We start from the raw sequence: 22,337 nt of genomic DNA, 5'->3' as shown, positions 1-22,337 counted from the left end.
CCATTAGGTTTGTGGCTGGATAGTTAAGTTGTGGTGCTTCTCATCCTGAAATCACCAGGTGTTGATCCCATGTGCTGGTGGGAAAGTTGCTGCTCACCCTTTTATAAAACACTGGGCTCCAGCCCTACTACTAGCCTGCACAGTTGTACTTTGGCAGGGCAGGAGGGTGGTTTTTACTGAGTGTTTTGTTTGAAACACTTAGAGAAAAAGGAATTCGTGCTTGGTCGCTTGCCTGACTTACATCTGGGACCTGGTAAAAGTACAAGCCATACTTTTATTAACAAAGTCTTAGTTTACAAAAGACCGAAGCAGTATGAATTTCTGAGAGCACCTACTCTGTAACTTGACTTGTTCTCATCATCCTAAAGAGAGCAGAGATGACCTGCAAGCGATGTAAAGTGTTGGAATCTCTGCCCTCACTGGAGACTCAAACCGGTCCAGAGAACCATTGCTCAGTGCAGCAGATCCTGGACCGACTCTCTTAGCTCAGACTCCTTTTCCCATTCAACAGGGAATATCTTGGAAAGTAGCGTTCAGGAGACAGTCACAGCACTGAGGACCTGTTTTCACCCAGCAGGAAGAAGCTTTAGGTTGTATCAAGGAGGGAAATAAAGAATGACTGTGATAAATAAGGAAAAGGGCCCCCGTGCTCAGGCAGCAGATACCCAGCCCAAACTTTTCCAGGCAGACACAAAGAAAGTGATGACCTGGGAGAAGCATTTGCTGGACCACTGAGCGTGCACCAGAGCAGACTAGCTGCAGCTCAGGGAGTCTCAGTCACTGGACAAAGGTCTGCACTTGGTGAGAAGAGCAGGAATTTGGCCCAAAGTAATGAACTATAGTGAATTCTTCCTGAATTAATATGTTGAACCCCCCCAGATGAGGCCAGCGAGAAGGAGAACATGTGAGCAGCCAGGGAGCAATCCCTGTGCAGACCGAGCATCTCTGAGGATTACACCAGCCCTGGCAAGACACCAATTTTCATTCACTCCTGTCTTCCTCTAATTTAAGGAATGGAAATACCGCTTCTGAAGGCCAGTGACAACTGAGGTACACTGATTACTTATGACAGGGGAGACAAATCCTGGGCTGCTGTTCCTGCTGTCTGGAAAGCACACACTACATGTAGCCAAGGGTTCATTAGCTGTGGGTCCTGCTGGACGGCAGGAGAAATGCTCCTTGCAGGACATTGCAGTTATTACACAAATCAGCCCTTTAGTGACTGTTGCAGAGCTTTCTGAAGAAGGTTTGGAGAGTTCATTCTAGCTGGGTATTCTTTTGCCCATGGCCGAAGGAGTGGACAAAGACCTGCGTGCATGCGCGTGTATTGAGGACGTAGCTCTGTGGAAGCTCAGGGTGACTTGACTTAGTTTTTGGCTAGCATCTGAGTCTGCAAAGCATTCTCAGCCTGGACTTCACACGCTGTGCTGTCTGCCCTCTCCTACCTTTAACAATGAGTACAATTCTGCTGGGGTCACACTAGGCATCTGACAATAACTGGCAGGACAGAGTCCTCTTCAGCTGCTTGCTCAGCTAATAGGCAACAACTCAGTGCTCTAGGCTGTCTTTCCCAGGCTTCTCACAGGAACAGGCTGCTGCGGCAACAGCCAGATGCCACTTGTGTTCTGTCCCCACAGGCGGGCTGGCACCCCAAGCCTGTGGGCAGTCTTGTGGTATGGACTGTCTCCCAGTCCTTGCTCATGCCTCCGACTCCGTTGTGGATTTGGGAGAAAGGCTTCTCTTGCTAACAGCCATGCATTTTCACATCACATGGCCACAGCTCTGCTCTGCTTCAGTGGTTTTTTCTTGGCATCTCCCAATTCTCAGATGGAGCCACTGCCAGCAGGCAGCATTTCATGCCATCAATTGAAATTCATGCTTACTTTGTCCCAGCTTATCTCTGTAATTCTATTGTTTATTTAAAGCAGACAAAGAAGATGCTATGGCCAGCATTGCTTTTCCCACTGTCCTTTCTTAGCATTGCTCTTTTGGCCATATTCACTTTCATTAAAATAGTTCTCTAGCAGCTGAGCTCTTTCAGCCTTTTCCTAGGCTGCACAGAAGGTGATAAGGGAAGAGCTGCCTCGTATTGGCAGGTCTATTTTTGCATCAGCTGAACCATGGGGGTGGACCAGCAGTGCGGTCCTTTGTCAGAAAGCATTGCTAGAAAGGACTGGCACAAATGTGTCAGCTCTTATCTCCATGGCTCTAACGCCCAAAGGAAAAGTCACGTGGGCATTAGCCCCATCTCAGCAGTACAACTATGTCTCTCCAGGGCTGCGTCATGTCTGGATAAGACCCCCTTGCTACTGCTGGCTAGCAAGAAGGCAAAGCTGAGAGTGAGTAGGGTTAAAAAAAAAACCCTCTTGATTTTTAATTTAGGACTGATTGTTACGAGTTTTCTTAATAGTTCTGAAATGTCTGTGATTTGGATTATCAGTAGCAATCAAAATGTTGTGGGCAAGTTTATTGAACTTAAAAGATTTTTTCCTCTAACCTTGGCCATCCCATTCTTAGGAGCTCTTCACCACAAACTATAGTTGCAGTTTTCTGTTTAAAAACTAAATGGCATGCCTTTTATCCTCACCATCTTCCTGATGAGAACATGGGTTTCCAGCTTGTATTTCCCAGGATCGAGATAACTGGTATTAATTTTAAAAAGCAATTTTGTCACAACTTTGCTAAAGATGTTTTTTTTTTTCTTACAAAACAGCATTCTCCTTATTGAGTTATTGCTTTGGAATCTAATTTCATTCTCCCTCTAGGTCATTTCTGTGACACCATTAATTTCAACCCATTCAAAATGGATTCTCCCCATGTTTTGTTTTGAAACTCTGCTAATTTTTAGCATATGCTTATAAAGGTTCAGTTTTGGAGGAACAATTGTGATCTTGTAGTTTAGCTTAATGTGTGCCCAGGACCTCTCCCAGGATCCCTGCACAGAGCTCAGTGAAATCCTTGGCTGACTGTCTTTTAGAAAGAGGTGGTACTTGCCACCATAGTTAAAAATACCCACTTCATTATCAATTTCATTCAACTTCCACTTTCTTCTGTCTTAGTCTATGGGACTGATGCCAGATACCTCTTCCTTCACTGATTTTGACACGAAAAACATCTTAGTCTTTTGCCTGATAAAATGCCTATACAATATGCTTTAATCTTCAACAAGGCTGAAGTAGCCTGAGGCCAGGGTGTGAAGATCATTAGTGTACTAAGGTTAATGGCTACCTTCCTTGCATAGCTGTTCACATCCATGTGTCGAAAAGGGGGGACCAGCAAACAGATTCATGTAGAAGTCAAATTGCAGTATTTGGTGCCTGGCTATGAGTTGTCTGGGCTGCCTACACATTGCATGGAGAATCCTATATCAAAAAAAGATCATCCATCCTGCATGCTGGGAACCTGAGGGCTGAAGCTTAGGCTTTACAGGACCTCCATCTGCTCAGAGTGAACTTATCTTATGCCAACCACAGGCATATGTCTACTTCTAACTGGAGATTTACACTTGAATATCAGTGGCAGTACTACTAGCTTTGTGTTTCATCCAACCTAATGCAACCAGGAACTGCAACCCAAGATGTTCCCCCATCTGCAGGGTACCTTAATCCGTACCAGCAGAAACAGCTCTGCATTTCGGCACTGGTGAGGCCGCACCTCAAGTACTGAGTTCAGTTTTGGGCCCCTCACTCCAAGAAGGACGTGGAGGGGCTGGAGCGTGGCCGGAGAAGGGCAACGAAGTTGGGGAAGGGTCTGGAGCACAAGTCTGGTGAAGAGCGGCTGAGGGAGCTGGGGTGGTTTAGTCTGGAGAAGAGGAGGCTGAGGGGAGACCTTATTGCTCTCTACAACTGCCTGAAAGGAGGTTGTAGCGAGGTGGGGGTTGGTCTCTTCTCCCCAGTAACAAGCGATGGGACGAGAGGGAACGGCCTCAAGCTGCGCCAGGGCAGGGTTAGGTTGGATATTAGGAAAAATTTCTTCCCCGAAAGGGCTGTCAGGCCCTGGCCCAGGCTGCCCAGGGCAGGGGCTGAGTCCCCATCCCTGGGGGGATTTAAAAGATGGGGAGATGTGGTGCTTAGGGACACGGTTTAGTGGTGGGCTTGGCAGTGATAGGTTAGCGGTTGGACTCGATGATCTTAAAGGTCTTTTCCAACCTTAACGATTCTATGATTCTATTCAAGGTCTCCTTTTAACTTCTGAGCACAGAAGCAGCAACAGATGCCCAGGCTTTTGGAAAATGTAGGCGCTTTTGAAGTTAAAATACAGATTTACTCTCCACCTCCAACCATAGCACCAAATTATTTTAGCAGAGCCCTTGACTCTGTGTTTGCTGGGCTGGTGAAGGAGGCTCCACATAGCACTGGGCAAATGCAGCCCATACAGAAAAACAGTTGCCACAGCTTCTACGCAGGTCGTTGTGTGCTCTGGGAAAATGAGAGCTGGGAAGCAGAGCAGCACCCTTCATTGCACAGAAAGTTGTTCAACATGGTCTGTGCCATGCAGGGATCTCCTAGTCACCGCGAAGAGTAGAAGCTGAGATTGCCTTTACATGGGAACATCATTGCTCACTAGAAGGTTCCTTAGAGTTTGCTCTTAGTCCAGCTCAGTGTTTTTGTCATTAATGCAAACACTGCCCAGTTCCTTTTTCCATGGGAAAGCATTCTACTTCTTCCACTTTGGAAAGGTACACCTGCAGCGTATCTGCTGCACATCTGCTGCGTGCCTGCTGCATGTCTGCTGCACATCTGCTGTGTATGTCTGCACATGTGCTGCACTTCTGCTGTGTCCCTGTTTTGTGTCTGCTGTGCGTTTGCTGGATGTGTTCTGCACGTCTTCAGTGTCACTGCTGTACATACGCTGTGTTTTTGTTACATCTGCTGTGCATCCTCTGTATATCTGCTGTGTGTCTGCTTCATGTTTGTGTGTTTTCTGCACACGTGTTGGATGTGTGCTTCACCTTTCTCATATCTCCTGTGCACCTACTGCAATCACGCTGAAGGTGGAAGACTCGTGTACGCCTGAGTAACTGATTTAAGGTGTTCTGGGATCCACTAGCCTCTCCCAGCCAGAAAAGGAATCTGCTGCCCTAAAGCACTGCAAGTTCTTGCCAAAATCCAGACTGGAATCTGGTAGATGGGCCTTACAGAGTGCCACCGAGACTGGCCGTTGTGCCCAGGGTGCGCAGCCATCCCAGCACCCTCCGCCGTCCCACTCCTGGCTCGCCGCAGGAGCTTGAGAACAGCAACCAGAGGAAGAAAATCTTCAAAAAACCCCCACCGCTCAGGTAAAATTTCCAGGCAGCAAGAAAGGCAAGTTCAGGAAAACAGACTAATGGCACACCTACTGTAACAGAGACCTCGGGTTTTGAGGAAGGCCAAGCAGGACAAGTTCTGCAGTGAGCACTTCATGACATGGGAGGGAAGCAGAAACACCCGTGGTTAAAGCAGTTTCTACACAGCCACGGGCAATGGTTGGGATGCTGTTTTAAAGGAATGAAGGGAAGCTGAGACAGTACTGGCCTTATGCGTGTTCCTTGCTGGTGGCAGAATAACAGAGAAATAAAAAGGTACTGTTCCCTGGAAAATGAAATTAATTTGCTGATCTAGCTGAAGATCAGGGATTAATCAACACATTTTCAGAATGAAAAAAACAAATCAACCAATGCTTTCTGGAGGTTTTAAAAATCAGATATTGTTGTTGCTCCAGTTTGCCAAGTCCATATATTTGCTCCCATGCGCCATATAGCTAGAGATATTTCTACAGGTAGCTGTGACATGCTGACAGTTGTGGAGGTGTGTTTCACATTGAAATGAATTACGGTGAACATAGAATTACAGAATCACAGCACGGCTGAGGTTGGAAGGGACCTCTGGAGGTCATCTGCTCCAACCACATTGCTCAAGCAGGGCCACCCAGAGCTGGTTACCCAGGTCCGTGTCCAGACAGCTTTTGAATATCTCTGAGGATGGAGACTCCACAGCCTCTCTGGGCAACCTGTTCCAGTGCCCACTCACCTGCGCAGTGAAAAAGTGTTTCCTGATGTTCAGGTGGAACCTCCTGTGTTTCAGAAACATCCCAAACTGCATAGCAGAAAATGCCAAATCTGATTCATTCACATAACCCCATCCTGTCTGGGCAATGGTGATGATAGCTGATCACCAGCCCCAGGCAATCCGCTGAAGTGGTTGATGTAAAACTTAATTAGTAAAAATTAGAATGAGGATATAGAAATTTTGTACAGTAGATCCTGACAAACTAATCTGATATTTTCCTTCTCTTATCAAAGAGAAAATTAAAGGGTGATGTAACAACCTACATAGGTCTACTGGGTGAAAAGACTGTTAACAAATGGTTCTTCAGTCCAGCAGGCAAAGATATAACAAGATCCAATGGCTGAAAGTAGAAGCTAGATAGACTCAGACCCCAAAATAAAGCATAGTTTTAACAGTGGGGATTATTACTCAGTAGAAAACCTCCGAAGTGTATGCTCTTTCGCTGGTGATTTTAGTTCAAATTGTCATGCTTTTCTAAAAGATGTGATCCCTCAGCAGACCTCCAAGAAGAGGTTGGAGGGTTGCTGGCCAGGGTCCAGGCAAGGTCTAAACTCTCTGTCTACACTTACCTCTCTACTGCCTTCCCCCATCTGTCTGATCCTGTGTTAGAGCCCCAGCATCTCTGCAAGGGGCTGCGTTCTCATGACTCCACACTTGACAATGTCACAAGAGTATGAACATTACATAGGTTTGTGGTTTTCATGGGTTTTGGGGAGAAATTTTTCTTGGAAAGTCTGTTAGTTCATGTGTGGATGTGTAGCATGGCACATGGCGTAAATGCCATGCTGAGGTATGTGTTGGGGCTGGGTTTCCTGTTGTCTTTGCTATGTGACATTGATTAAGCCATCCAACGAACAAATGAAGACAAAGAAAACCATGGGTAGCCTGTCTGAGGGACAAGTCGGAGTGTGCAGGAATTTGTTAATTGCGGAGTCAGAAAGGAAGAGCAGGACTTTGTCCACCTTATGCATAAACAGCGCTGCTAAGCTACGTTCACAAGGGACAGTTGTCCTCCTCCTCCTGAGGTTATCAAGACATTCACTTGCCTGTGGTCTCTAGGGTTGTCTGGTATCGAGGTCTCCCTCTCCTCACATGGAAATGCAGGTCTCCAGCTGGCTGTGTCTAACCTTGTGGTATGGCCCCACGCCCTGGCTTCATGTCAGGGTAGATCTGACTGTGCCTCAGTTCCTCACTTCTCCATGTGGTCCTAAGAGGGTCACTGTAAGATCAGAGCCCCAAAGCGTTCTGCACAGGGAGGTCAGAAGTCTGTTATTAAAACAACGTATGGTGGCTCCTTTCGGTGGGAATTAAACATGGCTTGCTCAAACTCACAGTGAGGGAATGGAGTTTGGCAGGGAACTGTCACACAAGAGGTTATTCAGCTGCTCTCCTACAGTGCTGATACATGCTGAATTTATCCAATGGCACTGCACAGAAACAGAGGGAAAAAATTGTTTTTAATTTTCAGACCCAATGTCTGTGGCTCGAGGTTCCACTCCTACTGCTGCCCCGGCTGGAAAACGCTGCCCGGAGGGAACCAGTGCATTGTCCGTGAGTATCCATTTTCCTGTTAAGGGCACCAGGGAACTAACTGCCGTGTGGGAAGGAATGCATATCTCGCACTTCAGCAGATGACAGAACATTTCATAATCCACTGGGACAGGAGCAGCGATTGCTGGGAGTTCTCATCTCTGCTAGTCTTGATTAAAGCAGGGTGGTTGCAACTGGTCCCATTTAGTGCATGGCCTTTTATCTTCTGCCAAATTGCCACTGTGTTCCTTGTTGCTCGACAGTTTGTGTGCCTGCTTTAGAAGATTAGCCTCAAAGGAAAGCTATTGGTGACTCCTGAGAAAGTTATTTTAGAGCTGCTTGTTTAGATGAAATAATTTAGTTGCTAGAACACGAGCTAGATGCTGACATTGCAAACATGATGTCATGAGACAGTGTCTACAGGCAGGAATTTGCATCTTTCTTTGAGTGGCCGTCCAAAGCAGGATGCTGATTTAGATAAATCACACCTCTGTTTTGGCAGGTAGCTTTCCTGTTTGGAGTAGAGCATTATTGTACTCTCAAGTGCTGATATACACCTATAAAATCCATTAAGGAGCTGATGTTTTGCATTGTTGTAGGTTAAAGGCATGAACTATAGGGAGATGAAGGAGCCTGCCCTTTGGAGGACGCTCCCATGGGAAGTGAAAGTCGGCTCAGGAGTAAATAAATGAGATTCTCATTGGAGACAATAGGGGTAATTGTACCTGCATTTGCTCATGCTTCATACTGAAACACAGTAAATACATGGTGTCCTGGAGATATTAACCGTAACCTGGACATACAAAATAGACAGCGATATGGAATGCTTGTATCTGCTGGTATTTTAGCTTTCTGAATAAATCTTCTGCATTAGAGCACACTTGGAATTGTATGTGAATGCCCTTTTCCAAAGCTTCCTAAAAATAATTGACAGTGGGAGGTTTCAAGTTGACGAAAACAGTGGGCTCCTCTGGCAGGATCTCCCACATAATACAGGTCACATATTTCAGAAGTAATTCCACCTTCAGAGTCTAAAACTCAGCCATCTTAGAGAGAAACACCTCGTGTTTCCTAATATACAGCTGTCTGGGACTTCAAATGTACAAAACTGAGCCCAAAGCTGCAAATATTTTCCTCTCAAAGGAAATGGTGTCTATTGTATTATGAGTGATGGGGCCAGTTGATGTGTCCTTGCACACAATGAGGAACTGGTGCCAGAGTATGGCATTTTACTCACTAAGAAGGGCAATAAAGAGGCATGATGACTCAAGAGTTAAATGCATCTGACTTCACCCCAGGTGATGGTAAGACCTGGAGTTCTCTGCCTTCTCCTTTCCCCACGAGAAGAGACAGGCAAACGCACAAAATCCCTCTCGCCATCCCATGGACAGTGGATGCCCCACCAAGGATACAAGGCTTGAGTTTAATGCTGGCTGCAGCGAAGGGTTAAGGAACTCACAGCCAAATAGCTGCTCAGTGGCATGCGGGGTTAGCGACATTCAGGGTTGTCTGCTGACTTTTCTCATAACTGTAAAACATGCCATCTGGGCTGGAGGTCCTCAGGGGACCGTGTGTTGTATTTATAAAACACACAGAGATGAGATACTTTCATGGGGTTCTAATAAAATCTGTGCTTACACAGGTGGAACAATACTGCCAGCTATGCTCTTGGCTCCCATGGCACAGGAAGGGGAAAAGATTAGCAGGGGTCCCAGGCAAGAAAGGATGGGGACTGATATGAAGGCATCCTGCTGATGCACCTCTGGCTGACTCAGGCTCAGCCCCTCATTCAACAGGAGATGCATCTCAGTAACAGCCAGTTTCCTCAGTGCCAGACCACGGACTGCAAAATGCTCCATGGAAACAGAAAAATTTTAAGGAAAAGAACAACCTGGCTCAGTGTGAACGTCACTTGTCTCTGCTGAGAAACATTTTTAGCAGGCAAAAGTAGTGAAATGTGCCTTCCCCGTCCTCTGCTGCTGAAAATGCAATGTGATAGCAGGACCAGCCACAGTCTGATAAAAGGAAGATGTCTCCAGGAACTCCCTGTGAACAAGTGGGTCCTTCCCACTGTTGCACTGCCCATGCCAGGGTCCTCAAAAGGTGCCCCAGCTTCCTCCCCAGGTTATTATTCTTAAAAGAGATGAATTCACACCCTTTCAGCAGCCAAAAACACATCTGCGAGCAAGTTCACAGGCTAGCACATTGTGCTAATCACTGTGTCCTTCTCTTCCTCCAGCAATTTGCAGGAATTCTTGTGGTGATGGATTTTGTTCACGGCCAAACATGTGTACATGCTCCAATGGACAACTTTCTCCCAACTGTGGCTCAGCTGGAGGTAAGAGAACAGTGCTGGTGATTCTCCTCCCTCCGGAGTAGTTCTCTCTTAAAAATTCCCCAGTTACAATGAAAGGAAATCTTTGAAATATTTTGCGTTTTGGCAGCCAGGTTCTAATCTGAATTGGGCAGTAGTCATGAAATCTTTCATTTCTTGTGGTGCTTTTACTAAGGGTCCTCCCTGCCCCTGATACCTGGAGAAAACTGGCAACCTGCTTGCAATTTCTGCTACTTTGGTATGAGAAATCCTACAGGATGCAGCTCAGAAACCACATCTCACAGCAGCAAATAGCGACGCTGCTGCCAAAGAGTCCATCCACCTCTGGCTGTTCTTTGAAGTGGAATTAAATCTGTCACTGCTTTTGTTAACCAAATATTTTTTTTTCCAATGGAGAAATTAAGTTTTTCTTAGACTGTGATTTGGATGTCGGGGAGAATTGCCCAGCTTTTTTAGCAAACTGCAGTGACACGATGAAGTTGCACACTGGCAGAGCTGGGAATGCAGAAGCTGCATTGCCACTTTTTCTGCTTTGTTCTCCCATCTCAGACCTTCAGGACAAAAATCTGGAAAGCTCTGGGAAGAGGACTGGGTGGCTGAGGTTTCTGAAAAACAGACTATGGAGGACTCAGCAGTGTGACAGTCCAGAAAGCGATTCCCATATCCCTCTGGTAATCCCTGCAGGAGGTATTCAAGACCAGAGCCTGCTTGCAACCGCTCCTTTGCCCTGCAGTACATAGCTCTGCACAGAAAACAGTCCTCTTGCTTGAGTCTAAATCCTGATAGCGAATGGTCTTGTGTGCTTTCTGGAAGGGAGTTACTGCTCCTCTGTGCCCCCTTTTCCACTGGGTTGTATTGCTGGAAAGAACCTGGGAGTTATGGTAGACACCAGGCTGGATATGAGTCAATAGTCATGTACCAGAGGTTGATGGCCACAAGTTGCCACTTGGGATGTTCAAGCTTGGGATCCTCAGGCATGAAGAAAATTTTTCTTACGCTGGAGGGTGGTGCGGTGCTGGGACAGGTAACCAGAGCTGTGGGGGATTGCCCTCCCTGGGGTGTTTGAAGACTTAGCTAGACAAAGTCATAGCCAACCTGATCTGTGGGGAGGCTGGATGGAGACATCCAGCAAGCCCTTCCACCCACGCCCCTGTAAGCCAGCACAGAGACCCACCTGGGTCAGTGCAGGCTACGCACAGGCCAACAGGTCTGCCCGAAAGGGCTTCAGTTGTTTCTAAATTGAGAACAGTGTGTGAATGGGGGCTGGCCTGCACTCCAGATCTCGAAATGTGGGCGATGACACTGGGTGACGATTTGCACCTGACTGTATAAGCAGTCCACCCCTACATGGTGACACTACACGAACACACCAGCCGAGAAAAAATCCTGCAAGCAAAGAAACAGAGCTGTGGCACGGTATTGTTTTAAGAAGGCTGATTTTGCTAGTGGCTTATGTGAAATGCAGAAATTAATGGGATTTTATAGAGTCTTTTTAGGTCTTAGATGGCCATTGCTAGAGACAACCCAGAAATTTATTTTCCATTATTGCCCATCTGTAGGCAAGCTATTGTTAATAAAGTGACTTGCAAGCATCTGATTGAAGGCCAGAGAACTAGCCCCCCCAAACCTCAAAACCACATTCAGGGTGTGACTCAAAGAAGGCAATTCCCAGAATCTGATTCCAAAGTGCCACGTTGTCCTACAGCCCTGCAGATGTCCCCAGCAAGGGCTCAGCACCAGAGCCTATGTGTGCGCTGCTCCGCAGACCTTCCCCACGCTTTGCGGAGAGGAAGGTCCTGGAGACACACAAGTTTCTGGAGTGAGGGTCCATATGTTAGCAATCACAGAGGAATGCAAGGAATGCTGTAAGCAGTATATACATTTGGGCACAGACCTGGCATTCCCCTGAGCCTGGAGTGGATTTCAGCATGCACTCGAGGGGGGTGGGTTCCTCTGCAGGGGCTTCATCAAATCTGGCATTCATTGTGGGGATGTTTGGATCTGCATTTATCATGAACGCTTCAGGGAGGTAAAGCAGACAAATTGTGCATTCCAGAGGCAATAAAAGCCGCTCTGCCTCTCTCTGTCATAACAAAAAGGTTGGTTTCCTACTTCGGGGAGTAAAGATATTTTAGGAGTAATTTGCAAGTGACTGTTTAGATAGTAGTAGTCAGTAAGCAGACAGAAAACCTGCCTGCAAACTCCACTACTGATGGCTGGCAGAACAGCTGCAGCCACTGATCCTTTAAAATAAATTGTAGAACTAATCCAATCCAATAATGGGAAAAGTTAACTAGGGCGAGCTGTCATTCTCTCTTTCCTAGAACTTTGGTCTCTGCTACCCTGGAAAATCCTGACAAAGCGTAACAGGCCTTTAAATTCTTGGTTGAAAGATGTTCTTCTGCACTCCAAATGTGCAGGGGGTTCTAACAGTGCCAGCCTTGGAGATCAGTCAGATGGTGATGGGACCTCGGGGCTTTTGCGATCATGGCAGAAGTAAGAAATGGGACCTGCTCTGTGCAGGTCCAGGAATAGTCTTTCCCAATTAGTTGGAAAGTACCTGGATGAGCATCAGGACTCTTCTTATGTCCAGACCAAACTCCCAAAATTTCTCAACTTCACTAAACCTTACCCTTTGCTGAATGCATTGAATGCGAGGCTCAGGATGCTGTATAGGGAAGAGCTCTGACAGATGGACAGCTCTGACAGACAGACACTTCCTTGCTACCTCTGTCTTTGGGCAGCCCTCCCAGATTGCTGTGTGTAATTGCTTTCCCAGGGCTGATTAATTGTAGTGAGGGGTGTAGGGTAAGCATGTGCTGGAAACAGTGCCTTTTCCCAGAGAGACTGGTCTCACGTCTGACAATCTGGGCAATGCTTTGAAGCCTCAAGCTTAGTTTCCCTACTGATTAAGCTTTCATCTAAATTTGGCCTGATCTCTGGCCATAGAGCAATAGGAAGAATAGTAGACATCATGACTAATTCAAACCACACCAGCGATGCATGGATTAAATGTACAGCACATGTGCCGAGCATTTTGAATGCAAAGCTCTGAGACTTCCCATTCCACTCCTCCTTCCTTTCAGGCTTCCTATGAACAAGGCGTCAACCATATAATTATCCCTATTGGACACTTCGGAGTCCTACTACCTTTTGGACAGACATTTCACTTGCCCTGGCCCCAACTCTTCCCTGCTTGGAACTGATGTTGCTTGCACAGAGAAGACACAAGCCACAGCTGAGCATCCACTCACATATGCACTCTCCAGCCCCACCTTCTTCAAGCTGCCAAGTCACAGCCCCTCCTATCCCTGGCAGACATGAACTGTGGTGTACATGCTGAAAAACAGTTTTCACATAACTTGCTATAACCTCAGGCACTTGCAATTTGAGTTGTCACATCTTACAAAGGAAGAATGCATTGTTCCAGGAGCTTCAGTGAAGAATGAAAGCTGTTTGACCTGTATTTGTAACTCAGTGTTTAGCAGTAAACCTCCCCTTTGGGGCTCTTCTACTTTAATACCACATTCCATAAACATTGAATAGTGATGAAACAGTTAAAGCCAACACTGGCTTTGTGTCTACATCAGGATAAAACTTCCCGACTCTTATTTATTGCTATTGTTTTCCTACAGTGCATTAGTCACATTCACTGTGTCATAATCTAGTGTGAAATTTGGACTCTAACATAGAAAGCAGAACAGATATGTGCTTTTCTTTTCAGATTTCTTAAAAAACCCCTCTTGTATTAAATGAATCTCACCAGTAAGGCACCATAGTAGTTGTAAAAGGAAGAGAAATATCTTAAAAGTTGACGGTTTTCCTCCACCAAAGAAATTCTATCCCCCCAAACATCTCATACGTCTTTTAATACGAAGGCATTTTAAAGATTAGACAGCCCAGAATGTGAAAAGCGTGTTTTTAAAATGGAGCAATAATCTAAAAGAATAATAAAAAGGGTGTGCAAATATTTGAAAAGTGTAGTATCCTAAAAGAAAGAATTGTTTAGAATGACAGAGTTATCAAAGAAAGGGAGATATCAGGAAATACGCCCTTACTCGCAGTCTTGGCAGGACGTCCTGTAGAAAGGACAAAGCTGCAAATGTTTAATTGGGGTAGGTTCCTTAATAAAGTAAAATGATGAGTGTCTTTGGTTTCTGTGGAATGAGGTCTATTTATCTTACTCTGAAAACTGTTTGCCATAAGAGAACAATGATACCTTGCCCTGCGTGAGATGGACTTGAAGGATCATGTCCCCTAAATTGCTCCCAGTTTCACACTGCCCATCATGTTCGTGGCTTTCCCCTATCTGAACAGTTCAATGCTACCAGGTACAGGAATAATAAAAATGTCTTACGTCTAGGGAACAGACTATGGTATTTAGTTTTGTAAGCAGCTCTGGGGTAATTATACCTCAGTAAAAGTGCAAGTCTTTAACCACACCACGGGCTCAAATCCTACCATGCAAGTCAGCAGTCTCTCCGTTGAACTTGAAGGAACTGGACGCTTAACATCACCCTTAGATTCTGCACCGAGACAAGAAAGTTTTGACCAAGAAAGTGTTCACCTCCTGTCAGACAATTTGTTGCATCCTTGTGTAATATTTCCCTGCTCTTCTCCACAGTCCAAACCTGCAATGTGAGATGCATGAATGGTGGGAGCTGCAACGAGGAGTCCTGCCTCTGCCAGAAAGGCTATACTGGAACATACTGTGGGCAGCGTAAGTACCTGCAAAACCTGCTGTATATACGGTGAGCTGAAGGGCAAGGCTAGATCCATGCAGCCTCGTGACTAGTTAGGTCACCTGGCACACACTCGCGATCTTTGATGTCATCACGTTATTCTCCTCTCCAGTGGAATCTCAGCCTGCTGTCCTTAGGGGGTATAGATCTGTATCTATGTATAGATACAGATATAATTTCACTGTAAATATATATATGGAAATATATATACAAATATATATGCATATTAGATATCATTTCTCTGTTAATAGTTTTAGATAAACAGCATATTCTCTGAGAATGGGCTGTTTGTGGGAAACGTTAATTTTAGCTCAAATGAAGTCGTCTTTCAATTAGAAGAAGAAAAACAAAAAAACCCGAAACAAACCAACATTTTTTGATTATAAATTACACCTGGTTACATTTGGGGTGGGTTCAGTTTTTAGTTCTGTTTATTTGACAGCACTGACTTTCTATGGGGAAACCTCAATATAGTCATTGAAAGAAATTTTACAGCGCTTCATGACTTGGTTTCCTATTTTGTCAAAGCACCTATACCTTTCATAGGGAGAAATCTAATTTTTCCCTCTACTTTCCCATGAAAGATATTTGGCAATTTTAAGTCATTGCTCATGCACATTGTAGAATTAATAACCAAACAACAACTTTAATAAGTGTCTAGTAAGCAAGTATGAACAATAGTTTTGAAAGAATTTCTGATCAAATGGAACGTTCCAGGCAAATTTCAAATCCTTGTATCAATATGAGAATCACTAAAGTTCTCAGTGAAGTTGATGAGAGATTTTTTTTAAAGATGGGCAAAACACCATATTTCCCCTAAACTTATCCTCAGCTATAACTGATTCATTTTTGCTGAAACTTTCCAAAAAGTTCAACTAAAGGCAGACACACCATATGGAAAATTTCATTCTGAACAGCTAAAGCTTGGGAAAATTATAAGTAACAGCAAACCGGGGCTTATAATGGAACGCGCTAGGCAACCTTAATTATGTGCTGCTACCAGCTCCACCTATAATATCCTCAGTAGAGTTTTCATAACGGTTCAGATATTGGCAAGACATCACTGACGGGGTGGGGAACAATGGAGAGTCCCACTGGCAGCGTCCCAGCAGAGCAGATTTCGGCTTCCTCAGCTCTAAGATGGGTGTAGCCTTTGAAGGCTGTGAAATGCAGCAGTACCTGGCCTCTCTGCAGCTCAGAGCTTGGCACTAGACCAGCGAGGGCCACACTGAGGTATCATACAAGATTGCCGTGGACCTCACCTTTCATGAGATTATATTTTTCTCATCTTCAGTGCGCTGGTGGTGTTGGGCAACTGGGTAGCTCAGAGAGTGAAGCTCCGTATAGGAACTTTAGGAAGTGTCATAACAGTACTCCTCTTGTTAGTCGTTACAGCTGCTGAGATTTTAATAGGTCAATGGCATCTGTCACAACCAGCAATTGCTCATGTCGTCTGCAGAAGTGTTCCTACATCCTGCTCAATTAGCTTAGCCTCAGCCCAGGAACTAATCAGCAACCTACTCCTTTGACTTCGGTCCTAGACTATTGACCGCAGGTTTTCAACTGAGGGTAGCAGGTCCAATTTTAAGTCAATGAATACTTGTGTGCTGATCAGACTGGTTCTTCTTTGCTTTGGGTACGTGGGATTAAGTGGCAAACAAGCCTCCTCTCCTCATGTTCCACTCTTGTCATACGTTAAACATTTGCCTTTATGCAGTTTCTCGTTTGTATCAGTTCATCTTGACCTTGACATTTAAATCCCAATGCTGACTTGAATGAACTGGATTCCAGAGCACAGGAAATCCTCTCAAGTGAAATAAGAGTTTATGGCCTTTTTATAAATGGCTTCATTCATAAACAGGAAGTAATTTTCCAGGAACAAAATATCAGACTTTTCTCTGTATGTTCACTGCATGGAGGAGACGTTCACCCTGACGGGTGAACAACACGAAGTAGGTGATTTTCCAAGTCCTGCCAGCACCACACTTCTCAGACTGTGGTTTCACTAAGAGCAGAAATCACTGATTTCTCTTTCTATTTCAAAACAGCCGTCTGTGAAAATGGCTGTCAGAATGGAGGTCGATGCATTGGACCAAACCGTTGTGCTTGTGTCTATGGATTCACCGGTCCCCAGTGTGAGAGAGGTAAGGGACACATTTGCATGATGTTATCACTGACAGAGCACAGGAGTTGTATATGTAAGCAAGTGTATTAAAGATGATCCTCAATTTGATGTGAATTTCTGCTCAATTCCTCTGCCTGATGATACAGCCTGTAATGACAACCTCATGCCCAAAGCACTCTCTGACATCCCTGGTTATTACATGTGCAGGATGCAAAGTGCCTACTGACTGCATGGCTGTTTGATGTCTCTGGATCCTCCTCACTCCACATGTGGCCCCTTGTAGCTGTCTGTTAAATATCAATAAACCCCTGTGCTGAGTACAAAAAGGGTATTTTTCTCTTGGGCATTTCCCTGTTTCTTGTCTTGATAACCTGGGAGTGGCTTAGAAATGCCAGGAAGCCCCTTACCACAGCATCCTCAGGAAGGGAAGGTGACACCATCAGTCCCTTCCTAAACACTAAGAGAGAAGGGAAAAGAAATGTAAGCCAAAATTTTCAAACGTGCCAGTGTGGTGGGTTGACCCCAGCCAGCAGCCAAACACCCATCCTACGTCTCACTCACTCCCCTCTCCTTTGGGATGGGTAGAAGGTAGAAGGAAGGCAAAAAGACTCATGGATCGAGATTATGTCAGTTTAATAAGGAAAGCAAAAGCTGTGTGCAGTTGCAAAGCAAAATAAGGAATTGATTCACTACTTCCCATCGGCGGGCAGATGTCCAGCCAGTTCCTGGGAAAGAGAACCTCAGCACCTGTAATGGTGGCTTGGGAAGACAGACATCGTAACCATCTTATATTCCCCCCTTCCTCCTTCTTTCCCTGAGGTTTTATTGCTGAGCATGATGTCATAAGTCATGGAATATCGCTTTGGGTCACTTGTCCCAGCTGTGTCCCCTCCCAGCCTCTTGCCCAGCCCCAGACTATTGAACTGGGGCTGGAGAGCAAGCCTTGACGTAGTGCAAGCACAGTTCAGCAACAGACGGAACACCAGGGTGTTACCCACACTGTTTTAGCTACAAAAGCAAAACACAGCACCATGATGAGGAAAGTTAACTCCATCCCAGTCAGACCCAATACAGCCAGCAAATTTTGGTGCCTATCTTGAGTTACCCTGAGCTGGACTTGCAGGACTCTCAGCGTTCACTGATCCCGCTCAGCACTGTAAGTGCAACTCACTGCAGCTCTTGCAGAGGAGTGATGTCTAAGGAGTTAGGGACCACACGCAGTTAGGGACCACGTGCAAAATGCTGGTTTAAGGACTTGGCCAGCTCGCACAGGAACTCCGTCAGACATGGGTAGACGGCAGTTCACTGGGCGAGCACTCAGCTCCCCTATCAGTAAGACCATTTCTGCAGCCTCCTGCGTCTCTCACTATACAGAATCAAATTCCTGGAGCGACTCGATTTATTGCCTGAATTTGACCTGTCCTGTGTGCTTCAGGAGACAGTTACTTTTGGGTGAAGGAGGTCAATACCATGTACCATCTAAAATTAAAACTAATGATGTCACCAACGCTAACAGCCAATAATTTTCAAATCAAGATGGACCTGAAACCCCAAAAGTCAATATTGCAACCTTTGCAAAATTATTTTTATGGTTTAGTACTATATTTACTTGAAAAACTTTGAAAATTATGACCAGAACTTAAGGTTTTCCGTGAAAGACCTTATTTTAGTAAAAATGTTTCGAAGGGAAACATAAGCCAACTCTGGTTTATTGTAAACCTCATGCGGTTTGATGCCAGCTGCTCATCCAGTATGAATCTCCACTAAGAACCACAGTTTTCACCAGCTAAGAATATGGCTCTTAGTGACATGTGGCTTTGCTGTATTTCATCCAGCCAGCGTGTGCTGAGTGGCTAGATCAGATTTACGTTTGGGCAGTGCGGGTATGACTGAGGTTTTGGCTGAGACGTGAAATTTCTCCCTTTCCTGTTGGCTTAGATGGACATCTCACAACTGCTCTGATATGATTTTTGGCAAGGGTCAGAGTGGCACAGAGCAGAAATGAAACTGAAACATGAAGCCAATGTGCAAACTTGCAGGATTAAGATCAAAGCATCCTGGAAATATTCTGCTTTTCTAGCCTCTCATTTTCCTGAGATCGAGCTAATTCTGTTTAACTCCATGTCCAAGGATTGGACTGTTCTTGCCTTTAATGTTTTTTTTCCAAGTTCTTGGCAAAGTGATTTAGAGGGTGAGATAGGAATAACAGTTGGTTTCCGGTAGCCCAGGCATCAGTCAGCCCTGCTTGAACAGTGGCCAGCAGAAATACGCAGAACTCAACGTAGTTGTGCAACGTTCCCTGGGTTGCAAAAGTATCTACTGAACCTAATGGTGCAGGTGCCCCATAAAAGGCCTCTGCTGTGGTTTGAGCCTCACATTTATTGGATGCAGAGAAGGGAAAGCTCTTTAAAAGCCTCCACACACATTTACTGAAGTAACCATTCATTGTTCCTTCTTTGTACTCTCCTGCAAACACGTATATCCGTCGAGCACTGCAGTTATATATTCTTCACACCCTCTCCCTGCCTTTTTCTAACGCATACACGTGTAGATATGCATTGCTTTAGTTATAGAAAGGTATTACGATAGCAGCCTTTCTCTTTTGAAGGCTCTACCTTGCAAGACTCCTTCCCCTAAAACCCTAAACCCGAGCTCCAGGACTGTTTCTGTAGAGTGGATTTCTTTTCTAGCTCACAGGGATCTGAAGTATTGAGATTCATAAATCGATACGGACATTGGCTGTGTTTGAAAAGAAAGCTGGAAGTTTCTTAAAGAAAATTCTGGATACAGCAATGCCAGGAGGGACTGAAAAAATCCAACTGTCCTGACTCTGTATGCGTGGTAGTGGAGAGAGAGTTGGAGAGGCAGGGAAAGAAGGGGTCTGAGCAGGGGCAGACTTTGGAGACATCTTGTAATGTATAAAATTCTTTAAATAAAGAGAGCATTTTTACAAAGCCTTTAGAGATTTGGTTTAGTCCAGACTTGTACTAAGAGACAAAACAAGCTCTCCAGCTGTGTATACACAGGTCTTCCCTGCCAAGACAAACAGAGCGCTTGCTTTGCTGAGAGATGTTAAAAGTTACACTTTTCAAAGAGGCTCCTGGCTGGGCAGCCTGTGAGTTTGCAGCCAGGTGAGGTGGTTGTGACTGACCTACTGAGAGTAATTAGTGTGACAGCAAAGAACTTAACCCTTCCAAGGAGCAAATGAATTCCTGCTCCATCACTAGGCCTGTTAAGATGAAGTCCCTAAGCACCAGGCTTAACTGGAGACATGACCACTGTTGAATTTCTGTTCAGTTTCTCCATTTGAAGCAGCCGTGGTATTTGACATGTTTACAAGGATCCTTGGGAGTCTCTAGTAACAAGAGACTCAAGTAGCAGGCTTGGAGGCCACACGGATCATCCCTAGCTCTCAGTGTAGCTGTGAGTCCTAAAGATTTTTTTGAAGAAGGATTAGCTCAAAGCAGAGCCTGAGACCCACTGGCTTCATATGTAGGAAGTCCAGGTTTCAGCCCGAGGCTCCATAGTGATGCTCTCGGAGCACAGCTGGGTACATGGTTGAGTCCTCTGGACATTCCTCAGATTCCTGCCTGCATCTCCGCAGGCAGAGAGCTTCCACTAATGCCAGTTACTGTCTAGTGAGGCATCATTCACCTTCCTCCTTCCCACACAGAGTAGCTACCGTGGTGTTTCTCATGGGGGAACCGTTGCCAACTACTACATGCAGCACTCTGGCATCATTGTGTCTGCTGCTTCCAGAGCACAAAATGAGAGACTGTCCTGGCTACAGAGCATGAAGAAAATGACAGGTAGTTTAAGCTGGCTTTCACTGCCTTTCAGGAAAGAAAGCAGAGATGAGATACATACAGTCATTTCCCTCAGTTCTGTGCTGTGAGATGTCTACTGATAGGAACCATCTGGGTTGGCAGATCAGACCACACTCAGCCTGCAGAAGAGAGGACGTGTTGTAGGATACATCGCTCCATCTCTTCCAGCCCCATTACTGAAATGGGGCAGTTGGTTTGAATCATAGCTGGATAATGTGGAGATTTTATGTTCTAAGCATAGGACAAAGCAGTGTGAGCTCTGCTGCTCCATCCTGAGTCTGGCCCACTGCTTGCGCTTGTTTGGGCAGCTCATTACATCACCCGGTTATGTTTCTCTGTAAAATAATAGCCATTTTGCTGCAGCACGGGAACTGTGAGGAGTCACCAAAGGGTTGCAGGAGAGCTCATAAATCGACAGCTAACAGTGATAAGAGCACGATTGAGGTAGGACTGTGTGTTGAGATACAGTCAACTGTGCATTTGCTCTTCTTGGTGTTCCCAAATAAGCCACATCCAGGCTGGAGCCACAGTGTTAAATAAACAATAGTAGGGTCTAGGCAAGAGTCTCTGGTTGTCATGCACTGGCTTGTTTGATGTTGGACTTCAGACCAATTCATCCTTACAGATTTAAAATCTGTAAATGCCTGAACAGTGTAAAGATAGTTGTCTGTAGACTTCCCTCCGCTGCAAGGCACAGCGTGGTGCCATGATCTCAGATTATTATATGTACAGAAGGTAATACCCCGCAAAGATACTAACTTGTTTCAAAGAACACAGAGCTGCATTAGTCCAGCCAATATCTGTGCTGAGGAGTCGGGATTCTCAGAAAGGCTTGTTAACTTCGTACAATTGCTGTTTTTTCTAGTGTGGTCATTAGCTGTTCCTTTGCTCTCTGGAGCTGTGCTTTCCTACAGATTTGGGGTATCAGTTTAGACTGGCAAGTACTGAAAAATGTGTCCATCTGTGTTGATGAAAAGAAGGCATTCACACCCCACAAATCTATCTAATTACAGATTTATTTAGGGTTTTAATTTGATTTTATTTTGCTATAACCATAAAAAGAGATAATTTTACTTTTAAACTATAATAGACTGGGTTTCTGAATGCTAAGCGACAGCGTCTGCTGCTGTACACTCAACAAGCTGCATGTTCAACAGCTTAGGGCTCCAGTAAGAGGCTGCTTTGTAATGGAAGCAATCTAACTACCTTCACACTTCATTCAGGAAATACTCCACTTCAGAGGTAAATACCTTAATAGCTAGGTACTCAGAGAATCTTAGCATCATTTCCTCCCTCTACTTGACATCTTCAGGGATGAAGAACTAGTGAATATATTGTATAACCCCAGCAGCCTTCGGTAACATGAACTCACATTACATCAGTGTTGGAGGAGAAGCTGCAGTACAGAAAAAATGAATCTGTGGGGAGAGAGGCCAATTTTTTTTTACTAGTTTTATAGAAAAATGAAACGTTTTAATGTCTTGTCTCTGATTTCACCCTCCTTCAAGTAGGAAAAAAATTGTTGTAAAAAGTGACAACGTTTGACTCAGGTGAAGGTGTGGAAGCTCCTCCTGTGTTCCAAAGATGAGAGTTAATTTGGTTTTTTTCCCATCCAAATGCTGAAGTCTTCACTATGGATGCCAGTTGCTACCTCTCGTGAAAGAACGTCTTCTTTTACTTTGGAAAAAACGATTTTACAGTAACATTCTTGATCTTTGCGGAGACCATCTG

The 22,337-nt window shown here is 45.1% G+C and overlaps 1 protein-coding gene across 2 annotated transcripts in view; it reads left to right on the top strand.

The window, feature by feature from the left end:
- The window catches only part of FBN3 (fibrillin 3), a 115,481-nt gene that overhangs the window by 15,945 nt on the left and 77,199 nt on the right, over positions 1–22,337 (top strand). For both annotated transcript variants that reach the window (XM_087769133.1, XM_087769132.1), the window contains exons 3-6: positions 7,516–7,598; positions 9,817–9,915; positions 14,537–14,632; positions 16,703–16,798. In XM_087769133.1, the coding sequence (XP_087625259.1) occupies positions 7,516–7,598; positions 9,817–9,915; positions 14,537–14,632; positions 16,703–16,798 (374 nt within the window). The remainder of the gene's footprint in view (positions 1–7,515; positions 7,599–9,816; positions 9,916–14,536; positions 14,633–16,702; positions 16,799–22,337) is intronic.

Source organism: Nipponia nippon, unplaced genomic scaffold (assembly GCF_047370975.1).
Source record: "Nipponia nippon isolate SJK-2023a ecotype South Korea unplaced genomic scaffold, ASM4737097v1 scaffold_31, whole genome shotgun sequence".
Classification (NCBI taxonomy): Eukaryota; Metazoa; Chordata; class Aves; order Pelecaniformes; family Threskiornithidae; genus Nipponia; species Nipponia nippon.
The sequence above is the reverse complement of the archived record's forward strand: the minus strand, read 5'-3'. Positions and strand labels throughout refer to the sequence as shown.